This window comes from Elgaria multicarinata, chromosome 7 (assembly GCF_023053635.1).
Source record: "Elgaria multicarinata webbii isolate HBS135686 ecotype San Diego chromosome 7, rElgMul1.1.pri, whole genome shotgun sequence".
Lineage (NCBI taxonomy): Eukaryota > Metazoa > Chordata > Lepidosauria > Squamata > Anguidae > Elgaria > Elgaria multicarinata.
Window position 1 is genome coordinate 54,281,073 of NC_086177.1, and position 23,496 is coordinate 54,304,568.

Sequence of the window (23,496 nt, forward strand, 5' to 3'; positions counted from 1 at the left end):
TTACTCATGTCCAGATGGTGGACCATCCAAAAAAGAGGAAATTCACCACCCAAAAAGAGGACAAAAGAGAGCAGAGATTTGCATATCTATATTTATAGATCCGAATTTAAGAAATAACTGCTGTAATTTAAATGGAAATACAATTTATCATGCCATGTTGGGGAAACCTGTGACCAGGTGATCTGTGTGCCTGCTCAGTCTGCTGTCCAGATGCTAGCTCTTGATGGACATTTCAAGGCCCCAGCTGCTCTCCCTTCCTATGGTTCTTCATATTTAAAGCAGACTTGGACTGGACAGTCCTTCAAATAGAGGACTATCCTCTATAAATTAGGACACATGGCTACCCTAGGTTCCATGTAGCACTAGGAATGAACAACCTGCTGTCTTCAACAAAAGCAATCCAGTTCAAACTTTTAGCTAAACCAAACTTCAGATTTGGCTCAAGGACTCAATATCAAAAATCTGCAGAGAAGTCATATTTAAAACTCCTTCTCCATTTCTTCCACTCATTGTTGAATTCCATATAACACCATCAGATCCCAGGTACCTGGGACTGAATAGCACAGCATATGCAGAAGCAAACTTCACAACAGACTGAGCAGAGCTGGAAAAGGAAAGGCAGCTTGATCAGAGGCCAGAATTCTCTTCAGCTTGAATAGACTCCAAGGCGACTTTAGAAAAGGACAGATGCAGCCAGCCTCTTGTTTTCAAAAAGCCCCACAGTTCAAAATAATACTATGATCTTTATGCGGCAGATCATCACTGTTCACCTTGTAACGATCGTATTATATAGGCCAGATTGATCATCTAGTTAGGCCTCAAATGGTCACAGAGAAATAATATTTTCACACAATCCGTCCTATGCAGTTGAGCCAGACAGAGCTTACAGTGAATTAGGCCCCCTGAAGCCATATTGTGGTTACAAGAAAGCATCAGCAGTTGTCTCTGGGAGTGTGTATATGGGGGGGGGGGAGGTTCGGGAGAAAATGGATTTTATTTAACTTTTCTTTTAAGAAAGCTCAAAAGTGGGTTTTGTAATCAGCCGGTTCCCCCATGCCACTGCAGAACAAGCACTGCATAACACTGCATAAATAATATCACTCCCATTTATCTGCTGGTTTTGAGTGTCATCTAGCCATTTCATTAGAAGAGGTATCAATAGGATTACTACTATTGTTAATCATTTCTACCATGCTTCCCAGTGTGCAAAGTACTTTACAGTTTTAGTGTTAGTATTATAGCAGGCTCATGGCTAATCGGGAAGAATTAATAGGGAGCGGGAGAGAAATAGAGCTCTCCCTTTCCATAAATTCCTCCTGCCATAGAAATAAGATATTTTCTTTGTGATGGGGAGGTTGGCTTGAAGCTGTCTTAGGTGCATTGCAGTATATTTCTACTAAATATTCTGAATAGATACAGAACAATCATATAAATATCATACACACACACACACATATTCTCTCCTCATCTTAAGGCTTCTCAGATAACATCTTAGCAAAACTGCAAACAAATAATAATGCCAGGAGTTCAATTGCTCCCCTTTACATGTACTCTGCCTCTAGGCCATTCCATAAGATTTTGGGCCTTATTCAAAGTATCTAGCTACTGCCTTCTGCATCCTTCAGCTGCTGCTTTTTAAAAACAAAATCCCTAGTCTTTTCAGTTTATTCTGCATTTTTCAAAACACAGAAACACGTACACACTCATATTGGCATCCCTGCTTCTAAATCGTTTCCTGGAGAAAAAGAATCCCGTACACCTTCTCTTCTGCTTTGCATCCAGGAGATAACAGCAGCACCAGTCTTTCCCTGACTTCAACATTATATCTAGCAGGTGCAGCCCAAAATCCTTTTGCCTCCTCTCTGTGCAGGTTGTTCTTGTGTCTGATAATGACCACTTACTGCCCAAGGAACTGAGAGTGCTCTTTGGAGAGCGCTGAAAGCTGAAAGCCAGACAGTTTGCATCAGGTTACTATGTGTTTCTCCATCAACTGGCCATAATAAATACCCTGCTTCTCAAAACTAAAGGCGATAAAACCAGACAGGGTCTCAGACAGGATCTCACACAGCCCAAGGCAAAATAATTTCAGCTTTTAAAAAAGGGACAGCCATTCCCTAGACTGTCAAAGCTGAAAAGTGGGGAAAGAACAAGCAAGCAAATTGTCTTTAGACCATTAACTTTAAAAAGCTGGAAACATTTTCAAAACAAGCCCTAAAAAAGGCTGGCAGACAAAAAAGAAAAAGAAGAGATTCCTTTGACTTTTCATAAAATGCATGCGACACATTTGTTGCAAAGGGGGAAAGCATAATGATTTTGCACTGATCTTTTGAACAGGTCAGCCACTAGGCCCATAAACTAGGACATGTGCAGCACAAATAAACTGGATGATGTTGTCCTCATTGTCCCACTATCTTCAGTGAAGCTGTCTCCCCAGTTAGTGCATTTAGGATTGCAGCCTAAATGAACACAGGGATAGCCATGTTTACCTGTTGCAGCAAAAGCAACAAAGAGACTTGTAGCACCTTAAATACTAACACAAGTTGTTCATAGCATAAGCTTTCATGGACTCAAGATCATTTCATCAGATCTCATACATCTGATGAAGGGATTCCATTTCCACAAAGCTTAGACTAAGTTGTTCTTTTCTGTTTTGCAGCCTAAATTAAGTGATGCAAATTGTAGGACTTGGTGTGTGTGTGTGTGTGTGTGTGTGTGTGTGTGTGTGTGTGTAAGGGTGAGTGTGTGTATGTACTTGATGTCAAGCTTTTAGCTGCTTCGTTTTACAAACCATAGTCCAAAAACTTATTTTGGCGGAGGCAGGGGTGGGGGAGAAGACATAAATGCCAGTAACACTAATATATGTCTCTTGAGAAAAATATAACACTTGGAGAAGAATGTATGCATTTATTTATTTTCGATATTGGTAGGCCACTCTGTAATAAAAGTAGTCAGCATAAAAACAAACAAGTTAAATCAATAAAAAGAATAAAATAAAAAAAAATGAAATGCATTAAACCCAACTCCAAATTAAGATATGATGATGATAGTGGTGATAGTAGATCAAAGTGACTGCAAAGTCAGAACAAATTTACTTTGGAGCAGAGCTACTGACTCCTGTGAATACACTAGAATAAGTCGTCTGAATGTTGCACCCTATACAGCTGGCATGGTGATGGGGAAGCCGGCAGAAAAAGATCAGTGGAATGCAAAGGAATGCACCCAGAGAGCAGTGCTACCCCCAAGCCTGCTCCCTTTCGGGAACTCTAGGCTTCTGTGAGGGGGGGCAGATTCAAATGAGCGGGTGGTGATGGGGAGGGCTGTTCGGGAAGTGCCTTGCGGGCAGCTCCGGAGTTGGCATCTGCCCGAGGCAACAAACCAGGGCTGCTGCTGCTTTTCGGCTCCCCTCTTGGCTCGCAGGGGGGGGGGGGGGTGGAGGCGATATCAGCAGCCCGACGAAAGCGGGGGTGGCGGCGGGCAGCAGGAACGCGGAGAGAGGAAGAGGGGGCGAGGTTTTGGTCCCCCCTGAAGAAGATAGTTGGGAAGGGAGCGATTGCCATCCTGCCGCAATTTCCCTGTGTCATGGCTCTGGTTTCCTAGCAACAGCAGCGGGTCCGAGCAGCAGCAGCAGCAGCAGCTCACACAGCACCATTCAGGAGCAGCAGCGTCGGTGCAGCAGCAGCTCCGCCGGGCAGGAGAAGCGCCCCGCTTGCAGCCGCCGCCGCCGCCGCCGCCGCCGCCGCCACAATAACAGCCGCAGCCAGGAGGCAAGCCGGCAGAGGAGCGGCCGCCTCGAGCGCCAGGGCGACCCCAGCCGAAGGATGCCGGCCGGAAGAGGAGGCGGCGGAGGCGAAGGCGAAGGCGCGGGAGCCGCACTTTGGAGAAACTCCTGCTCGCCATGGCTGCCGCCGGCTGGCGTGGCTGCGAGGGAGACGCTCCCTTCGCGGCTCTAATGGGGATTTACAGGAGCGGCGGCCGCGCGAAGGGGAGGGGGCTGTGGTGGTCTTCGCCCAGGGCTCCTCTCGCGCCGGGCTGCAAAGTTTCTCTCCATGGTTTCTCTCTGGGCTTCGAGGAACTTGCCTGCGGCTCGGCCACCTCGCGATCGGCCCTGGTAAGAGAGGAACGGAGCGGCTTCGCTTGCCACACGCTGCCATTTTGAACCATAAACTCACCCGGGGATCCTGCAACGCCGCCCGCCGCCCGCTCCTAACAAACACAAAAGGGCTGGCCGTAGGGGAGGGGTTCGTCAAGATGTCTCTGGCCCCCTTTCCCTCCGAGGGTCTCTACGGTCACAGCAGTTGTGGCTTCATCCCTTCCTGAAAAGGTGCCGGGGGGGGGGGCATGTTCTGAAGGTTATGAAATGAATGATGGAGGTGTACGGTTCAGATAGGCGCAGGTGATGGGTTAGGCGCCTGACAGATTGGAAGTACCATTTGATGGATTTTGCTCAGCTGTGAGTTTTGATTTGGAAAGTTGAAAGATTGGGCTGCCCCTCTTCACTGACTCCAGAGCAAGCTGTATAACGGCTTTTATTGTTGCCAGGTTTATCCCTTTGATCGGCTCTGCCAGGTGGGCTGACTACCAGGCAGGGATTTTCAGCAGCATCCTTCGGAAACTATCCCCAATAGGCACTGACAACTTTGCTAATTACATTGTGTAGGACAACATAGCACCAGGTATGTCAACCACAATGTTTGATTAGCCTCTGTCCCTAAGGCACCCCCAAGGAGTGTTTAAACTCTCTTGCAGCAGGCAGAAAACTCTCCCAAGACAAGAAGCTAATTTCTACAGGACAGGTGAATTTACCCAAATGGAGGGGGCTTCCCTCCCCCTTTCCCTACACATGCAACCAGCAAGAATATTAATATCAGTTGTTTCTATCAAGTGTTATTCTGTTGAATCTCTTTTTGACTTGAAACACAGCTGAAATCCAGGAAAATAGAGAAATGTGTTTAATAGTATGACATTTATTTAATAGTATAGAATAGTTAGTATAACTGATAGCTGGCATGGATCACATTGACAATATGTCACATTGACATATCTTTCAGAATTAGAGACTGTTTCTTCATAGCGTATTCATGAACAGTAGCTTTCTTTTTAGGAAACCCACCTCTGCCACTGTTTTTACTGTCCTATATACTACCATTGCTTTGCAAACATTGTTCAAATCTAAATATCAACATATGCTTTCCCATCTCAGTTAATACAGATCCTCATCTATTGGTGCCCTATCGTGAAATTTCATTACATCAAAAGCTGAACCTTCCTCAAAAAATACATAAATAAAGCCCTATTAAATTATTATCATCTTTCATTACTGTGAAAGATGAGGTAAAGGTCAACTGGCTGACCAATTACTTTTAGGAGGAGAGTAATAACCAGGAATATTTTTGCAAGAAAATGCATGGATTTTAAATGAATCAGAAAATTGCTGAATCTAGGGATATTCCGGAAATGGGGAGATTTAGTTGATGAGGGAAATAAGATTACTTAGGATGCTGACTTAACCAGATTTCAAAGCAAAGGATTTAACTTTGTGCAGCACACTAAACTGATTGCTTTTATCTTTCTTTCTTATAATTTATTTTAGACACTCCGGCAAAAGTCAGGAATGACCCTTTATCATTCTTTAGTATTTGCAGACTGCCTTGAACAGTTTGCAAGGAATTGTTGAATATTCAGTGGTTGCTTTATTATTTGAATACTCAGATTAATGAACCCTGATACTGTGATGTAAATAAAACCCTGCAAATAATTTCAGGGTACTTTGTCAATAGAAGAACATGATTTGTTCTCTTGGTGATTCAAAGGAGTGTTCCCTCTCTTTTTTAAAAAATCAGGTTTTGCACAGTATCTTTCTGTTCCCATTACATTTTCACATCGATGGTCTGAAAAATCACTGGTGTTACATAACCAGTTTCCTTGAACATCATACATGATTCCAGATCAGGCATATGTCCAGAATGTATGCTCACAACCTAAGCATAAAAGAAGATTTGTCTGTGTAGTCAAAAACAAATTGAAAAGGAATTGTTTCAAATAAACTTTCCTGATTATATTAGGATCTGTTTATTTCCATAATATATTGACAGCAATAAATGATAAACGCTGGATTTAAATAAAATCCCTGGCCTGATCAGTACAATGCATGCATACATAGATATCAATGGCATAAGTGAAACCATTCATCTTACCTTTTGGGGTTTTATTTCTCACTTTTAAAAGCTGAAATGCCTTTCTCTCTTGCATGCTAGATCACTATCCCAAAGCCCCTTGTGTAATGCAACCTTCTGGCCTCATTCAAAGAAGATGGCCTGAGGCTAGGACACAGCAGTTTTCGTAATAAAAACAGGAATCTATGGGGAATTCTTAATAAAACAGTGTGGATTATTAAAGCCAAGCAATAGCTCAAGGTGTGATTAAGGCTGCATCAAGCTCCCCACCCCCACCCCACCCTCAGCTGCCTCCTTAAAACAATAGGGAAATGCTTCAAGTCTTGGGTATCATAAGACAGAAGCTGAAAACTGCGGCATAAGGAACTTTAAAGGAAGGATGAGTTGTCTCTAAACTGATATTGGCAGATGACTCCAAGGTTTAGTTTTGAAGTGTTTTTTTATAATGAAGCTTTAACCCTTTTTAAATGTGTTGATGATTCCACTTCAGACAAATCTCTCCTTGCCTATAGAGTATTAATTCAGTCTGCCAAACAACAACAAAGGCTTCATTTCAGAGTGACTGCTCTTTTTCATCCAGCTCATATGTGTACATCTTGGAGTACCTGGTCAGACTGTACTCTAACCCCTTTTCAACTTATCACTGAATGTAGAAAAGAGTGGAAGGTAATCAGGATTATATCCTCTCTCCCCGCTCCTGATCTCCATGCATAAAAACATTAGAACCTAAGAAAAGATGTGTTGGATCAGACCAAAGGCCTATCTAGTCCAGTATTCTGTTCCCACAGTGGCCAACCAGATGCCTATCAAAAGACCACACATCGGACATGAGTGCAATTAGTGCCCTCTGCTCATGTTCTCCAGCAACTGGCACACACAGGCTTACTGCCTCTGATGCTAGAGGTAGCATATAGCCATCAGGACTAGAATTATCCTACATTAATTTGTCTAACTCCCTTTCCAAAAAGCCATCCAAGCTGATGGCCATCAGTACAGCCTATGGTAGTGAATACATATATATTCAGTGGAGAAGTACTTCCTTTTATCTGCCCTGAATCTCCCACCATTTAGTTTCCTTGGATGACCCCAGGTTCTAGAATTATGAGAAAAGGAAAAGTTTTTCTTGCTTTCTCTGCACCATACACAATTTTATACACCACTACCATAGCCCCAATTACTCACTTTTTAAAAAGTTTAAAAGTCCCTTTCCTCATAAAAAAGTTGCTCCAGCTCCTTGATCATTTTGGTAGCCCCTTTCTGCACCTTTTCCAGCTCTACAGGGTCCTTTTTGCAGTGTGATGCACAGAACTATACACAGTATTCCAAGTGATGCTGCACCACAGGCATCACTTGGAAACCCCCCCCCCCCGGTTCCTAATGATAAACAAGCAATGAACTAAAGAAGAAAACAAACAAACCAGTGGTGTCCTTTCCCTCTTGGGCTGTCCCTTCATTCTTATCTCTTGTCTCTCATGCTGTGTCTTCATTGGTCCTTGTCAAGTAGAAAAGACCCAGTGAAGTTTGGGGACCTGGGAGTGAGACCTTCCCAGGACATTGTTAACAAGTTCTTCACACATGTGCACACGCATACACACCTAATAATTTTAAAGGCTGGGAAAGCCTGCCTCCAGCCTAATTTGCAGGATTTGCAGGATACATCCAGCTGTGAGGTTTGGGGGAAGGGGTTAAGGGAATTATCAGGTGGGGTGGAATGCAGAGAGCCATTTCATTTCATCTTCATTTCATTTATTATATTTCTATTCTACCCAATAACCAAAACTCTGTGGGCATGATACAAAGATTAAAAACCTTAAAAATATCCCATGACCTGATTAAAAACTTATCATATGCTCCCAAATGCCTGGGAGTAGAGGAAGGTCTTAACTTGGTGCCAAAAAGATAACAATGTTGGTGCCTGGTGGGCCTTGCTGGAGGAGTTCATTCCATAATTGGGGGGACAACACCAAGAAGGCCCTTTCCCTTGTTGCTACCTTTTGAGCCTCCCTCAGTGGAGGAGGCCAGAGGAGGGCCTTAAACGATGAGTGTAGTGTCTGGGTAGTTCATGCCAGAAGTCAAATCAAAGGATGAGGGGGAAAGTAATTATTATATTTATATACCGCCCCATAGCCATAGCTCTCTGGGTGGTTTACAAAGATTGAGGAGAGGAACCTTAAGGGGGTTGTACGACAGGTAGAAAGAACTGGTGTGTTCAATTCCCTCAACTGGGGATATACGAAGTAAGCAGTTTTTCCTTCTGAGGTAAAGGAAGGAAGATCTACAGTTTAGGGTAGATCAAGTTGAGTTATGAAGCCAAGCCAGCCTACTAAAGGTAGAAGAGTATAAGGCCTGGTTCAGACAACACGCTAAACCATGCTGCTTAACCACAAACTGGTTAAGGGAATGCATTAACCTTAATGCATTCTCTTAACCAGCTTGTGGTTAAGCAGCATGGTTTAGTGTGTTGTCTGAACCAGGCCAAACTCACTCTGGAAAGAAATCTAAACTATCCATGCCACTTACAGGCCTTTCTTCTTCCACCTTCTTAAGACTTTCAGAGAAAGTACTCTCCTTACCCCTAGCTCATATATGTTAATCTAGGACCATACTTTTCATATGATCAGTGGAGGGGTGGGGATGGAATCAGGATTGCGACCCTCACCCCTAATTTCCAAGCATACATTGGAATACAACCTAGCAGCCACCACATTTGCAACCCTAATTTACATACACACACACTGAAAATGTGAAAATGGCTCCAGTCCATCAAATTCTGACAAGCATCATAGCAAGCCACTTCTGCCTGCTCCTATATAGCCCAGCACCACAATAAATGTGCTTTGCACCATGAAAAATAAACTCATCCAAGTCTCCAGAGCAAGCAATATAATGGAACTAGAGATTTATAATTTATAATTTCCAGAAATTTTGAAGCCATGGGGAAAAAACTTTTTGTGTTTTTTTTTCCAGGGTGGGAGGAAATGGAAAATTCAGGAAAATTTGAAAAATAAGCAATACTAAACATTTTTAGCACTGTCCTAACTAAAAAAAAAAAGTCATTTTTCTTTAGTTAGGACAGCCTTTCCCAATCTTGTGTTTTCCAGACATGTACATTGATGGTGCTATATAAATAAATAAATAATAATAATAATAATGTTTTAAAATACTGAGAGAATAAAAAGGTCTTCAGCTGGCGACGAAAGGAGTACAGTGTAGGCGCCAGGCAGACCTCTCTGGGGAGCTCATTCCACAACCGGGGTGCCACAGCAGACAAATTTTATGAGCAAACCAAATTACACGTAATATATTTTAGATTTCTATTTTATTCCTGACCAGAGGGAACATTAGCAAGTAGCCCTTGCAACATCTGAATCATTCTAGAAGCCAGAAGAAGTAGGAAGAACTTGGGGCAGAGGACAGCATCAGTTCCTGTTTGTAAGGAAATTTATTAAAATTCCTGAAATTGTTTCTGTTTGTGGGTGGAGCTTAGGGAAATCTGATCTCAAGGAAAAGCTATGAAAATTTTATTTAGCTAGGAACCAATCCGCTTAGGAATGATAAGCAACTATATTAAATTTAAGCTACTTTAAGCAATCTCAACCTATTATTTTATTCTCTTTTATAAATATTTTCGTTAATGATATCTTATTTTTTTCAATTTTGAAAGGTTGTCTCTAGTGGTAGGGTCAATTTCATGCCAATGTCATAGGAACCAGGCTATTGAGTCTGTTTTGGGTAGAGAGGGTTTATTCTAATAGCAGCAGTTTTATAGTTGAAACAGTATTCCCTAGTGGTGAAGTCTTATTGAGAACTTTATTAAAAACTGTGGCAGTGAGTTTCATCTCTCCAAGCCTTGAAGTTAATATAAAAGAAGAAACATAGATAGGATAAGGCTAACCAACAGTGTATTTTCACATGTGGGTTTTAGATTAGAACGGCATTAATGGATTGCTACAGCATCTAAATAGAACAAGGCCAGAGACACAGGACTCTCTATAGAACTAAACACAAACTGTTTTCTTCCATTTTATGATATGGTGATTCTACTCACATGTTAGGAAACTGAGTTTGACTTGAAGCATCCCTAAATGTCTAACAATAAAAGACATTAAATCAGTAAGTTTAATAAGGAATATAAGAAATGACTGTGCTGAGAATCTTATAGAGTAGTTTAAAAAACATTTTTCTCCATGGTTTCATGAAACTATTCTTTCCAGACATTTTAGATCGCTAGCCTTCCTATAAAAGCCTTCTTATTACATACTATTTAGAAATAATTTGAGAAGAGAAAAGACAAAGTAATATAAACACCTTGTCTTAAATTCTAAAAGAAAATATTTCATAATCCAAAGATGTTCATTGTTTCCAATTCATCAGAAAAAAAAACCCAAAAATGAACCTGGGAGGATGGGGAACCCAGGGGGAAAAAAATCCTGGGCTTTTTCCAGGCTGTTAAACTACATAGGAAATTAATATTTCTGAGGCAGGGTGGGCTACTGTTAAAGGAAGGTCAGAATCCCTGTGTGTTTCTCAGTTTGTGAAATATGGGTACTTAACATGTTTCCCAACTTTTTGCCTCCCAACTTGTTCACCTTGCGAAAAAGATGGCCTTTCGAAGGTATAAAGTCACCAGTTCTTTCCACAACAGCAGCTTTGCCTAGTGAGAGACCGCAGAGAGCGAGTAAATTGGGTCAAAAGGATAGAGAATATTTTCAGGTGTGCTTCCCCAAAATGGTGCTTCTATGAAAGCAGAGGAAAAACTGCAGTTTGTTCTCTGAAGTTAAGGTACACTATCATTACAAGTTCACCTCAACTGGAGATATTGGACCTGTGTTTATACTGGACTACCAGGAGTGAGGAGATTTGGGCCTGTGTTTATACTTGGTGACCAGAAGTGAGGAGAAGAGGGAAGGGCAGAGATGGGGAATGTGGGTCTCTCCAGATGTTGTTGGACTGCATCTACTATCATACCTCTTCATTGGCTATGCTGGCTGAGGCTGATGGGAGTTGCAGTCCAACAACATTTGGAGGGCCACACATTTCTCCTCAGTAAACATTCTGTGCAGAGCAATTAATGGAGTTTGTGGCTTGGGAACATGCTGAATTACCAGCAGGGTGGAGGTTGAGGGAAATAGGGATAGGCTGAGTGTGAAAATAAGGTTCTGAGGTAGAGTGTTTATTTAGTTGTAGATTTCATGTCATTTATACACTGCTTTTCTATCTATATGCATTCCAACCTGTGCAGAACTCATCAAAACCCAGAAATCATTTAAACAAGTTAACTAAACAACATTAAAGTTACTAGAATTGATATTAAAAATACAGAATGCTAAAGGCAAGAAAATGAAAATAAATTCCAAATGAAAATGTCTCAATGTCAGGAAAAGAAGGGGCTGCTAAATGTCCCCGGGAAAGAAATTCCACAATTGTGGAGCCACCACAAGAAAAGGCCCTGCACCTGGTAGCTGTCAATGGAGAAAGGCCCTTACACCCCATTCAAAAGCACCTCCGTCTTGGGAGGGTTAAGCTCCAGCTGGTTCACCCCATCCATACCAGAAGGCTCCAACACAGATTCACTAGGAGTCACACCCACAGGGGAACTTGCTCTAAAACATGATGTGGCATTTAGTTAAGGCTGCTGTGCCAGCCATGCTCTCCACGAGAGAAGGAACAGGTTTACAATCCCTTTCAGTCTTTCAAAATCTCTTTTTATATTTCCCTTCATCCTTCTTTGTTTTTTGCAAACTGCATAAGGGACCTTATCAGTCAATTAAGGTAAAACGACAGCCACACAGCTTTGATTCCTCTCTGAGTGTTTAGCTACTCATGACATGCCCAGCTACAATTCAGTGAACATACAGACACCAAAGTTAAGGCTAAGTGGTCAATGGCTATCCTGCCTGTGGTGATAAAGTTACTTAGACACAGGGCATTGTGTGTTTTGCACATATGCCCTAGCGTGAGACTGAGCCGATTTTAGAAAAACTGATTTGAGCTGTCATTCGCAAGCTAGCTGGGATTTGGCAAAGTCCCCTGTTATCTAGCTCCCTCCCAAATGCTCATGTTCTTTTCTCCGTTTTGCTGCAGGAGCCGGAGCCGCTGTAGGGAACAGTGCCCAGGGTAGCCAGCCATGATCGCCACTGGAGGCCTCTTGAGGATCTCAGCCAGGAAACAGGATCCCCTGCGGCCTCAGAGCCAAGTCCCAAAACGCAAGCGCAAGGCCAAAAAGAAACGCAAGAACGACGTGGTGGTGGTGAAAGGCAAGCTCAAGTTCTGCTCGCTCTCTGGCCTCATTGCTCTCTGTGGCATCCTGGTGCTGCTGGTGGGGATTGCCTTGGCCGTGGTAGGCTACTGGCCCAAGCCTCTTTACCGGGCAAGGGGCCTTGGGGACAGACCGGGTTTGGCTCCGCCCGGGGGCGCCACCAAAAGCCCCTCCAGGAACCAAACCGAAGACTCCGGGGAATCTCCTCTGGACGGCTCAGCAACCAACTCCTCATCTCCAAGCAACAAGAAGGGCGTTGCCCCCTCCTCCACCAGCTTTCTCTTCCAGCTTTTCTCGCGGTATTTGCATTCAGACAAGCTCAAGGTGCTGGGGCCCCTCATCATGGGCATTGGCATCTTTCTCTTCATTTGCGCCAATGCTGTGCTCCACGAGAATCGGGACAAGAAGACCAAGATTATCAATCTGAGGGACCTGTACTCCACTGTCATAGATGCACACAGCCTCCGGACCAAGGACGGGCCCCCCTCAGCCTCCATCGCCCCAGTCCCCATCAATGGCTTTGTTAACTACGTTCAGTCCCGAGGACTCGAGCTGAAACCCGGCAGTGGCTCTGGGGAAGCCGTAGGGGCTGCTGCTGTGCTAGCCAAGAGCGCCTGGCACCCAGCTGTCAGCGCTCCCCTCTCACCACCCGACTTGGCTTCCTCGCCACGCTGTTCCTCCTCCTTCTCTCCTCGGCCGCCGCAGCCGCCCAGCTTGGCTGAGGCTGTGTACAGCATCTATCGGGAGAGGGCTGCCTTGGCTAGAACTGCTCACAGCCCGCCTTGCAGTCCCCCCGACGGCTGGGACCAGCACAGCACAGCCAGCTCCATCGTGGGTTCATCACTCAGCACCTTCACTCTGCTGCCAATGGCTCAGGGGGAGGTGGCTGAGAGAGACCGGGGTGGCTGGCGGAGGGCGCTGGGTGAACGAGGTGCCAGGGAAATCCCTCGGGGGGAGTTTGAACTCAGCCTGAAAGATCTCAGGAGCAGCTATGTAGACCCGGGGCCGGGGCATGCCATGCTGCCCAGGACGGGCAAGCGCAAGCGGGTGCTGAGGCGCCAGAGCACAAGCTGCCTGCCTGATGCCAGGAGACCCCTCTCCCCAGAACCCTCTCAGACTTTGGGGAGTAGCACAGACCTAGACTCCAGCCTTTTAGTGAAAGCTTCATCTTCCAGCTACTCCAAATCCCTAGATCTGGGGGACTCTCCCCCTCCGACGCCACCTGTGGATAGGAGAGATTCCCAGAGCTCTCAGTGTGACCAGTACAGAAGCAATAAGGGCTACACCCCACTGGAGGAGACAGGCACCTCCCTGGAATCGGTTGCCAACACCCCAGCCCATAAAACCCAGGACTGTGAAGTGCGCCCCAGCAGGGAGACTGGCTCCTCGGAGGATACCAGCAAAGAACAGACCGACAAGCCGCCTTTGAAAATGCAAAGACAGTATACAAATAAAGAGAAACTTTTCATGATCTCCAGATCGGATACCACCGTCGGGCTGGAGGAAGGGGACCTGGAAAACACTGGCATTTAAACAGAGTAAGATAAAATGGAGACAAGCATCAGAACAACTTGCAATCCTTCTGCCCCCTTGTGGATCTAGGAAACTGGTCAATATCCAAAGAGCTGAAGTATGCCATCCTTGCATTGCATCAATAAATTCCTGTAGAGGTCTTCAGGAAAAAACAAAAACATGTAACAGGAGTTTGTTCTGTTCAATTGCGAGTCTATATTCCATGCAAGCCAAATTGTATTGCACATTGACAGTCCAGTAAATGTTCTGGATCAAAGGAAATAGAGTATTTTGACAATAATTGTGCACTTTACCCATTTTTAATTCCAGTTGCCCTTTTTGTTTTCTTTCTTGGCTTTTGCCATGGCACTAACTGTACACTCTTTCCCCAGCTTCAGACCGAGATGGTTTTCAAGTCAGCAAAACTGATCTCTCTTTTAATGTTCACGTAGTAACAGAGTACCGTTTTGCAGGGATTAACAGATGAAGTACTATGGCAAAGAGAACGAAACCCACAGCTTTAATTTCTATAAAAGCGTCAGCAGAGAAAGACTGAAGATGGGTAGCACTGTGGCCAACTAATTTTACATTCCTAAATTCAAATAATGAGTATTTTATTAAGTATTATTGCACATGTATGAACTAATAGCATTAATAACCATTTTTAATTTAAATAAAATATGTTTACAATGACAAAGTATATTTAGATAACATTTCATTGCTGGCACCTGCTTAATTCTTACAAATGAAATAGGGCTCATTTTCAATGTAGGAGTTAGAAAGTGTTTGATTTTAAAGGAGAAGGAGATTAGTTGTATGTATTGGATTCAGGAGAGCAACAGTAAAACTTTTCTTAAAGGAAGGAGAAAAGTGTGGTTGACCTAAATAAGCTAAGCCTATACATATCTATTCAGAAGTAAGACACATTGACTGTGTTTACATGTTCACTGCAGCCCACCGTGGCTTCTTTAAGCCTTAGTGGGTTGTGGTGCGTGCTGGTAGCCATTTTGAATATTCAGCCTCTCAACCTTGTCGTAGTTTGTCATGTCTTCTGAACCCAGGTGACAGAGGTTGTTTGAAGGTGAAACAGCCCTCAAATGAACCTTCAGCAGGGTTAAACAGCCTTCAAATAAACCTCTAACCCTCAATCAATGCCCAGATTTGGATGACATAACAAATCATGGCAACCCCCTGCTTGGGGTTGAATATTCAAAATGGCCACCAGCATCTGCCACAACCCACTGAGGCTTAAATTAGCCATGTTGGGCTGTGGTGATCGTGCAAACCAATCCATTGAGTTCAGTGGGGTTTACTCCCATGTAAGTGACTATAGCTTTGTAGCCTTAGCTAAGACTAATGCAGATGAGAATAATTGGGGGGTATGATCCAGGCAAAGTGAAGGAGCACTTTTAAATCCCACTTGATGTTGCAGTCTTAAGATACATGCATGAATTTGGTCCTACTTGAAGTTAATCCTACAGTAATAGACAAGGCAGGAGATGATACATAATTTGACTATAACTACAACTAGTGGGTAGCCCAAGCAACACTTTTTACTGTGTTTTTAGATTTAAGCTTTGCAGGTAAGGAGATGTACTTGGAAATAAGTTCTATCAAAATGAATGAAGTCTGTGTATTGAGACAGCCTATACCAGTTTAAATGGGACTAAATTGTATTAAACTGAAGTGCTTGATGTTGATTTGAGCGTGGACTAGTAAGGGGGCAATCCTATGCATGTTGAGAGAGAGAGAGAGAGAGAGAGAGAGAGAACCTACAACTTCCAGCATTCAAATAATTGGCTAGGGAATACTGGGAGTAGTAGGACTCTTTTCTGTGAAACATACATAGGATTGCAGCCTAAACCATATTTGAAGTAAATATTCTGGCATCTTAACTGAGATTTCAAATAGGTTGGAGTTTTCTCCCACCAACTTATAAACATTATAAGCAATCATGTACAAATAAAACAAAAGCCCCTCTAAATGTAAATTTGAGATCTTCATTATTGATGGCATTTTGAAAGCTGTCTTTCTAAGTACTGAAGAACCTGAGAAGTGAGTACCTTGAAACCACTGGGAACTACTGACTTCTGCATGGGTCAGCTCCATGTTGCAATATTAAGGTGTAAAACAGCTTGGAATCTCTATGCCAGTCCCAGCCAACACCAAGAATATGAAGATGAGTGACAATACATTGCTTTCACATGCTATGGTGGCCCCACAAAGTTATAATTATACAGAAGCAACAGATTCCATATGGGGACTATAATCTAAGATTTGGCCTTTAGTGAACAGATTCCATGACTATAAGTTTATTACAAATAAATAAATAATCTCAGTAATGGAACATAAGTTTTTCTTTCTCTTTTTTGATCTCGCTTCAAGGACAGCCTTAAATGTTCCTAAGGACATCAGCACAATTGTTTTCAGTGAAACTTACTTCTATGTAAATAGATTGGGATCTCAGTTTAATAGTCCACTTCTATGAGCCACTGTGCCAATCGATAATGCTTAGTATGTCATAAATTTTCTGACATACTGTAACTGTTGCAGGAGTATTGCAGTGTAATGGGCATTATGAGTGAAACCGTCTCAGCAGAATAGGATGAGTCACTGCTATAAATGCTCACCATTACTAGGTACGATGCACTATAGCTATGATGTGGCAAGGAATTAAGAGGTGTGATGTGAACATGCTATGGCTCAGCTATGCAGCTGAAAACTTTACAGTCAATAACAGAGTCATCTATAGCAGCACAAACTAATGCATTTCATACTACCAGCTCAATTAATTAGGACTGCAACTGAAATGCAACAGAAATCTACAGCCAACCAGACTGTGATTTTGGTCTGGATCCAAAAGTCCTGGAGTATTGTAGCATGTTGTCCTTAATGTAGCACCCACTTTCCTCTCCCAACCCACGAGGCATCTGTTTCGTAGAAGGAGAGAAGTCTCTCCGGCCACATCTGTACTTCCAGCCTTGTAAAAGTAGCCAATTAGAATAAATTACTTAGTTATGAAATTTATATCCCTCCTTTCTGCCAACAATGGTGTTCAAGGCGGCTAACAATAATTAAACACAGAACTTTAACATAACATAAAGACAAATCAATTAAAAACATTCAGAAGTCCCATTGACCGGGTTCACACAGTCACCGCATAAACCAAGTTGGATTGCAGTGTGTGCCAGCAGGTACTTAGAATACCATGGCTTGTCAGGTCGTCTGAACCCAGATGTCAGGTGTTGTTTGAAGGTTAAACAATCCTCAAATAACCCTACAATAGATCATGTGTTGAGCGTTGTTTAACCCTCAAACAACTCCTACTGTGTTGGTTTGGATGATACAACAAACCATGACAACCCCACACTGAGGTCTGAATATTTAAAATGGTCGTCGTTATGTGCCGCAACCTACCATGGTTTAAATAAGCCACTGTGGGCTGGGGTGGTCATGCAAAGTAGCCCACTGAGTTGTTATATCATCATTCAACAAGGATTGTAACAGAAGATGTGGTCCTGTAAACATTTCCTTTCTTTCATCTAGTGTGTAGCCCACTAATTTTACAGTATCTTCTCTCAAGTGAAGTGACTTTTTGATCAATAAGATGTTATAGAAATATTTTAAAAAGCAAGACAATGGAGTGTTGGGCCGCAATCCTATACAAGCATACTTGGGAGTAGGCACCACCAATGAACCCAGTTACCTTCTGAATAAACATGCAAATGATTGTACCATTAATCTTTTACATAGCTTTTCAATTGAACTCTCTATAATTTAGTGTCTGTATGAGAGAGATCCTGGACTGTTGATGTTTTCAGGAACACAGAAAGGCATGAGATGCTCTAGAGACTCAGCAGGGCATCATCTCATTTTCTTTCGTGTCTTTCTAACTTGCATTCTTATCGTGTAACCAGCAATCTCTGCCTGGGTCCCTTAGGAACCTTTAAAAGCCATCCCATTTGTCAATGTGTATTCATCATACTGTTTTGCACTCCCACTTCCCTGAGTTGTGGCTAGTTCAAAGGACTGCTGGTGGATAGTACCAAAATATTGTGGTGCCTTTTGTAATCAGCTGTTTATTTGTAATTGACTGTTTATTTTGTCATCAGCTGTTTAGTTACAGTTGTTCAGGTTGAGTAGAGGAGCCAGTATCTGGCACGCATGGGCAGGTGCCAGGGTCCCAGCACCGTCAGGGCCAACTGCCTCCCTTAATTTTTTGCTGACCTTGCAGCAGGGCGGCTGGATCTAGTCCCCATTTTAATTTCTTAGAATTCATTTATTAGTTTCTTATGTTTCTATTCAGGTGCATCACCCAGGCATCCAGGGTGGTGTAGTAGTAAGAGTGTTGGACTGGAACTCGGGAGATCTTTCTCTAAGAAAGCTGGGGCTGATGAACTGTTTTCTTAAAGGTTGATTCTGCCAGCCAGAGTAGCCTGTGTTTTATTATGATAAACAAAATTAGAGGTAGAGATGGGTGAACTCACTCAGCCCACCTCACCACCGCATGCTGGACACCCACCGGCCAGCTATCCTTGTTTTGCGTGCTGTGTGAGCCACCAGATGGTCTGTGGGGGCCCAGCGAGCAGTGTTGGCATCTCCCCTCCCACAAGCCGCCATTTTGCGTAAAAATGGCAGCTCAGTTATTTACATTAATCACCATTTGTATAAAATGGCAGCTGTAAAATCACGCAAAATTTCAGGTGTAAATATTCTAATTAGGGCGGGGATTCGTACATGGGGATCTGTAGGTCTGGAGTCTGAGGGGCCGAGCTGGCGAGAAATCACCAAGCCTCGAGCCCCAACCAGACGCTCACAACATGCCTAATTCAGTTGTGTTTATTAGAACAGTAATCAATTTAATTAGGGTAGTTTAACTTTCACACTTGCCCAGGCAATTTGCTCTAGAGTGATTTTTCTTTCATGTACCTGCTCTCTGCATGCAGAGTACTGGTGTCTGGAGGTTGTACTGCTTGGTATACAGGGTGCTGGCATGCAGATGGTCCTTCCTGCAGCAGGAAGTAATGTGGCATAATGGCCATCTGGTCTCTTCCAGTTTGTCTTATGATGCTATGAAGTAAACTCTTCAAGGATCAAAGCTTGTTGGCCCAAAACAGAGAGTTGCAGTGCAAACACATTAATCCTCGAAATGGAGCATACCAAATACCAATACAAAGTCACAAATAATGCAGGAATGGCATAGCAAGGATGTTAAGCTAGCACAAAAGTTCAGTACCAGAGCACAACTCTTTATTTGCAGGGTAAAAATAACTATTATTTTGTACTGTATGAATATGTATAAGCAAATATCCCTTATAACGGCTACCCGGGGACCTAATAAAAAAATACAGCTTAGTGATGGAGGGAAATATACCACTTAATTAGCATTACTAAATTAAATTACAGCACAATCCTATACAGGTTTTGTCAGAAGTAACTCCCATAGTGTTCAATGACGATTGCTCCCTAGTAAGTGTGTTTAGGATTGTAGCATGTTTTACCACTTGCGCCTTCTTTTATAGGATGTGTAGTGCACTAAGCTGCTATTTTCAAAGCAAAAACAATACATCATACTGTATAAATAAATGTGCATATGGGTTTTGGTTGTTCTCAAAATGGCCGTTAGGATCCAACATTCCTTGCTCTAGTGTCAATGCCCCAACACTGGACAAAGCACACCAAAATGGTCTCTCTGGGTTCACTCCCGTTTGCCCCTAGATACGTGCCTGACAAAGGCACACTGGCGGAGGGATGGTGAAACAGGCCATCCCTTCTGGGGCAACTGGGAGGTGGTGGCTGAAGCAGTTGCCCTCCATGCCACCTTTGGTATTCAGATAGTCCTCCTGCCTCTTTGAGCTGAAATAAGAGAAAGGAAGAATCTGGCTGTATTGAAGGACAGCTGGACAAGCAGTATGGGAAAAAATGTTTTGTTTTTTCCCCCTTTCCTTTGGGTGGAGGGCAGAGGGGGAAAAATTAAAAATGGAGAGAAATTGGTTTGATGGGAGGACTGGTACAAAATGTATTGTTGTGCTGGGCATCTTGGAAGGATTTGGATCTGTGGGGGAAATTAATTGAAGAGGGATTGGTTTTGTGGGTTTCGTGTTTGGGGTAGAGAATCCAGGCCTTCCTTGTACTCCATTGGTCATGTGTTCCAGATTTACCATGAATTTCATTCTTGCATTACGTCCAAAGTTTGGCTATTTTATGAAGATTGCCCCATCTAGTAAATTCCTTACAGCACAATCCCAACAAATGTAAACACTTTTGTTTGAAGGAGGTACTTGCTTAAGCCTCTCCAATAACTCTGGCAAAATTAGGGCAGCACTGCCATTGCGTTTATCCAGCTGGCACCCACTGAGAAAAATATATATGCTGGACTAGGTAGACCTTTACTCTAAACCAGCAGAGCTCATTGTTCATGGCCTTAAAAATGTTTATGGTCTAGCTTTTTGTTAGGGGATGGAACCTTGCAACTGCAACATGTGAATATTGAGAGAGGTGATGAGCCTTTAACCACACAAAGGCCCTGTTCAGAAGGCGCCTTAACCATGGTGGTTAAGCCAGAAAGCCTGGCTGTGTTCAGAAGACACCTTAAACCATGGCTTTAACCACAGTGAATACAGTTTTTTTATTTTATTCACTATGTTTAAAGCAGTGGTTTAAGGTGTCTTCTGAATGGGGCCAAACTGTCGTGTGAATTGGATCTACAGTAAGTGCATTCAAAAGTTACAGTTGGCATAGCCAACTGTAACTTTTATGTTAATAACCCAAGAGCACATGTCTCCAATCACACCTCCTTGGAGCTGGCCATGCAATCCCTGCGCCAGGCCTCCTTGCACATTTGATTAGCCATAGGAATGGGGGGGGGGGGGGAACGGGGACTCTGTAATGAAATGCAACTTATATCCTTGAGAATGTTTCCTGATTTATTAGAGCTGCTGTTAGCACTGGCTGAGAAGAATGCATTGTGAGACTCAAGACCCATTTAAAGCAAAATGAGACTCCTTTTTGAGTATTTCACTAAAATCATTGATAGATGTTGGGTTATTGTGCCAGAACTTTTCTCTCTCTGGAACTCTGTTTGTGCTCAGAAACAAACACACATCACGCAGGTCTTACACAGCAGAGCTGGTTTATTTCCTTCAGGCTTCTGTGCAGTTCAATTCAGATCAGTTCAGATCAGCACACTGAGGCATACACAGAGAGCAGTGATCATAGAGCAGTGATCAGTAAGCAGTGATCAGTTCCATTTTACACAAGTGAGAAACTATATACAGATCTACACAATTCTTATCTACATTACATACAGCTGTGATGAGGCTAACTTAGAATCTTGGCAAGGTTCCCAGAACAGCCTCTATCTCAAGGTAATTGCCCACAGATAGACTTTCTCTGTTTAACCCTGAGATAGCCATACACACACAATTTTAATGACTAAGCAAGTATTTCTTTCATATACTTAACAGTCCTCCTCTTGCGCATGTTGTTTAAATTGTGTTACAATCTGAGACCCAGCTTTAAAACATCTCTTTGTGTTTTACCATTGAACGTTCCACCTGTCCTTTCTCATTTTGTTTTACTTTGAATACCCATTTACAGGTAATGGCTTTACGACCTTCAGGTAAAGGTACTAGCTCCCACGTTTCATTTTTTTCCATTGCTCTGATTTCCTCTGACATTGCTTCATGCCAGCCCTGAGCTTCTGTAGGTTCCATTTCCTGAATTTCCTCAAATGAAGTAGGTTCATAGGCTATTAGTAAAGCTCTATGAGAAACCTGTTTGCTTTGGTATTCATCTGAGTAACGAATTGGAGCTTTGCGTTCCCTTTCTGATCGTCTTGGCATAGTTACAGGCATAGTTTCCTCCTCCACAGTTTCTTCCCCCTCCCTCTCTTGCTGAGATTGTTCAGGAATTTCTTCTGTTTCTATAGCTTTCTGTTCCACAGGCAAACTTACATACTGTTTTGTTTCCTGCATTTGTTCATGAAAAACTACATCTCTGCTCACAATTACACTTTTGTGATATGGAGACCACAAACGATAGCCTTTTGTTTGTGTATCATATCCCAACAGTTTACATTCCAAACCTCTTTGAGCTAGCTTTCCTGGTCTGTTTTCTTTCTGAATATGAGCAAAACATTTACTTCCAAAAACCCTTATATGTGACACTCTAGGTTTTCTTTTGTAAAACATTTCATATGGAGTTTTTTCATGTACAGAGTGGTAAAGCCTGTTTAACAAATAATTTGAGGTGGACAAAGCTTCTGCCCAGAACAGATCAGACAATCCTGACTCTTTCAATAGAGCTCTTAACATGTTCTGCAAGGTTCTGTTTTTCCTTTCTGCAACTCCATTTTGAAATGGTGAATATGGAGCAGTAAGGTCATGTTGTATACCCTCATCACTGAGGAATTTTTTAAATTGGTTGCTAAGAAATTCACCTCCCCGGTCCGTTCTTAGATTAGCTATAGGTTCTTTAAATCTATTTTTACTCCACTTAACAAACGCTTTAAACTTTCCAAAAGTTTCACTCTTCTGTTTTAACACATACACAAATCCAAATCTACTGTAATCATCAACAATAGACAAGAAAAATCTGTTTCCTCCTTGACTTGTCTCAAAAGGACCTGCAAGATCTGCATGTATTAATTCAAAAATTCTTTTTGTTGTTCTCTCACTATGTTTTGGAATGTTTGACTTATGACACTTGGTTTCACTGCATACATTACATTCTACATAGTTAGAACATGGTTTGATTTTCACCCCTTCACACAATTCTGGAATCTTAGAAATTGTTTTATAGTTAGCATGACCAAACCTTTTATGAGTTAAATGGATACACTCTTGGTGTGGTTTGCAATTGGCTATTGTTTTTGTTGTGACTTTGCTGGCTACAACTTCATTTTCTGTACAAGTATTAATCACATACAAAGATTCTTTCATTATTCCCTGCACACACACCTTGTTTCCCTGTTTTATAGTACAATTTTCTTCAGTAAAACAAACCTCATACCCCATTTCTGTTAACTGAAACACACTTAGAAGGTTTGTTTCTAATTCTGGTACATATAAAACACTTTGTAGTTCAACTCCCAGACAATCAAAATATACATTACCCACACCACATATCTGGATTTTTGTTCCATTTGCAAGGGTAACACACTTTTGCTCTGAAGTAGAAGTTTCCAAGGTTACAAATGAAAGTTTGTCTTTTGCCATACTTATTGAAGCCCCAGAGTCCAAAAACCAAGGATTCATTGTCTCTTTGACTCTTGCTAGAAGACACTTCTTTGTTGATTCAGCTTCATTCATGTTGTTCTCTTCTCTCCACTTTGCTGTTGACTGCTTTTTCTTCTTGTTGTTGCAATCCCGCCGTAAATGTTCCGTGGAACCACAATTAAAGCATTTCCTTGCCTTTAATGCAGCCACCACGTCAGAAGATTTATGGCTTTGTTGAAATTCAGCCACAGGATGTTTAAGGCTCTGTTGTTTTGAAGCTTGTCTTCTTTCATAGGTTTCCAGTAGTTTTCCAGCTACATACTCGAGGGTTAAA

The 23,496-nt window shown here is 42.5% G+C and overlaps 1 protein-coding gene across 1 annotated transcript; it reads left to right on the forward strand.

Moving 5' to 3' along the window:
• Positions 1-4,005: 4,005 nt before the first annotated feature.
• TMEM200C (transmembrane protein 200C) lies at positions 4,006-14,899 on the forward strand. The gene is made up of 2 exons (XM_063129816.1): positions 4,006-4,108; positions 12,258-14,899. Exon 2 carries the CDS (start codon positions 12,301-12,303, stop codon positions 13,963-13,965), a length of 1,665 nt encoding a protein of 554 aa, XP_062985886.1. The 5' UTR covers positions 4,006-4,108; positions 12,258-12,300; the 3' UTR covers positions 13,966-14,899.
• Positions 14,900-23,496: the final 8,597 nt, after the last annotated feature.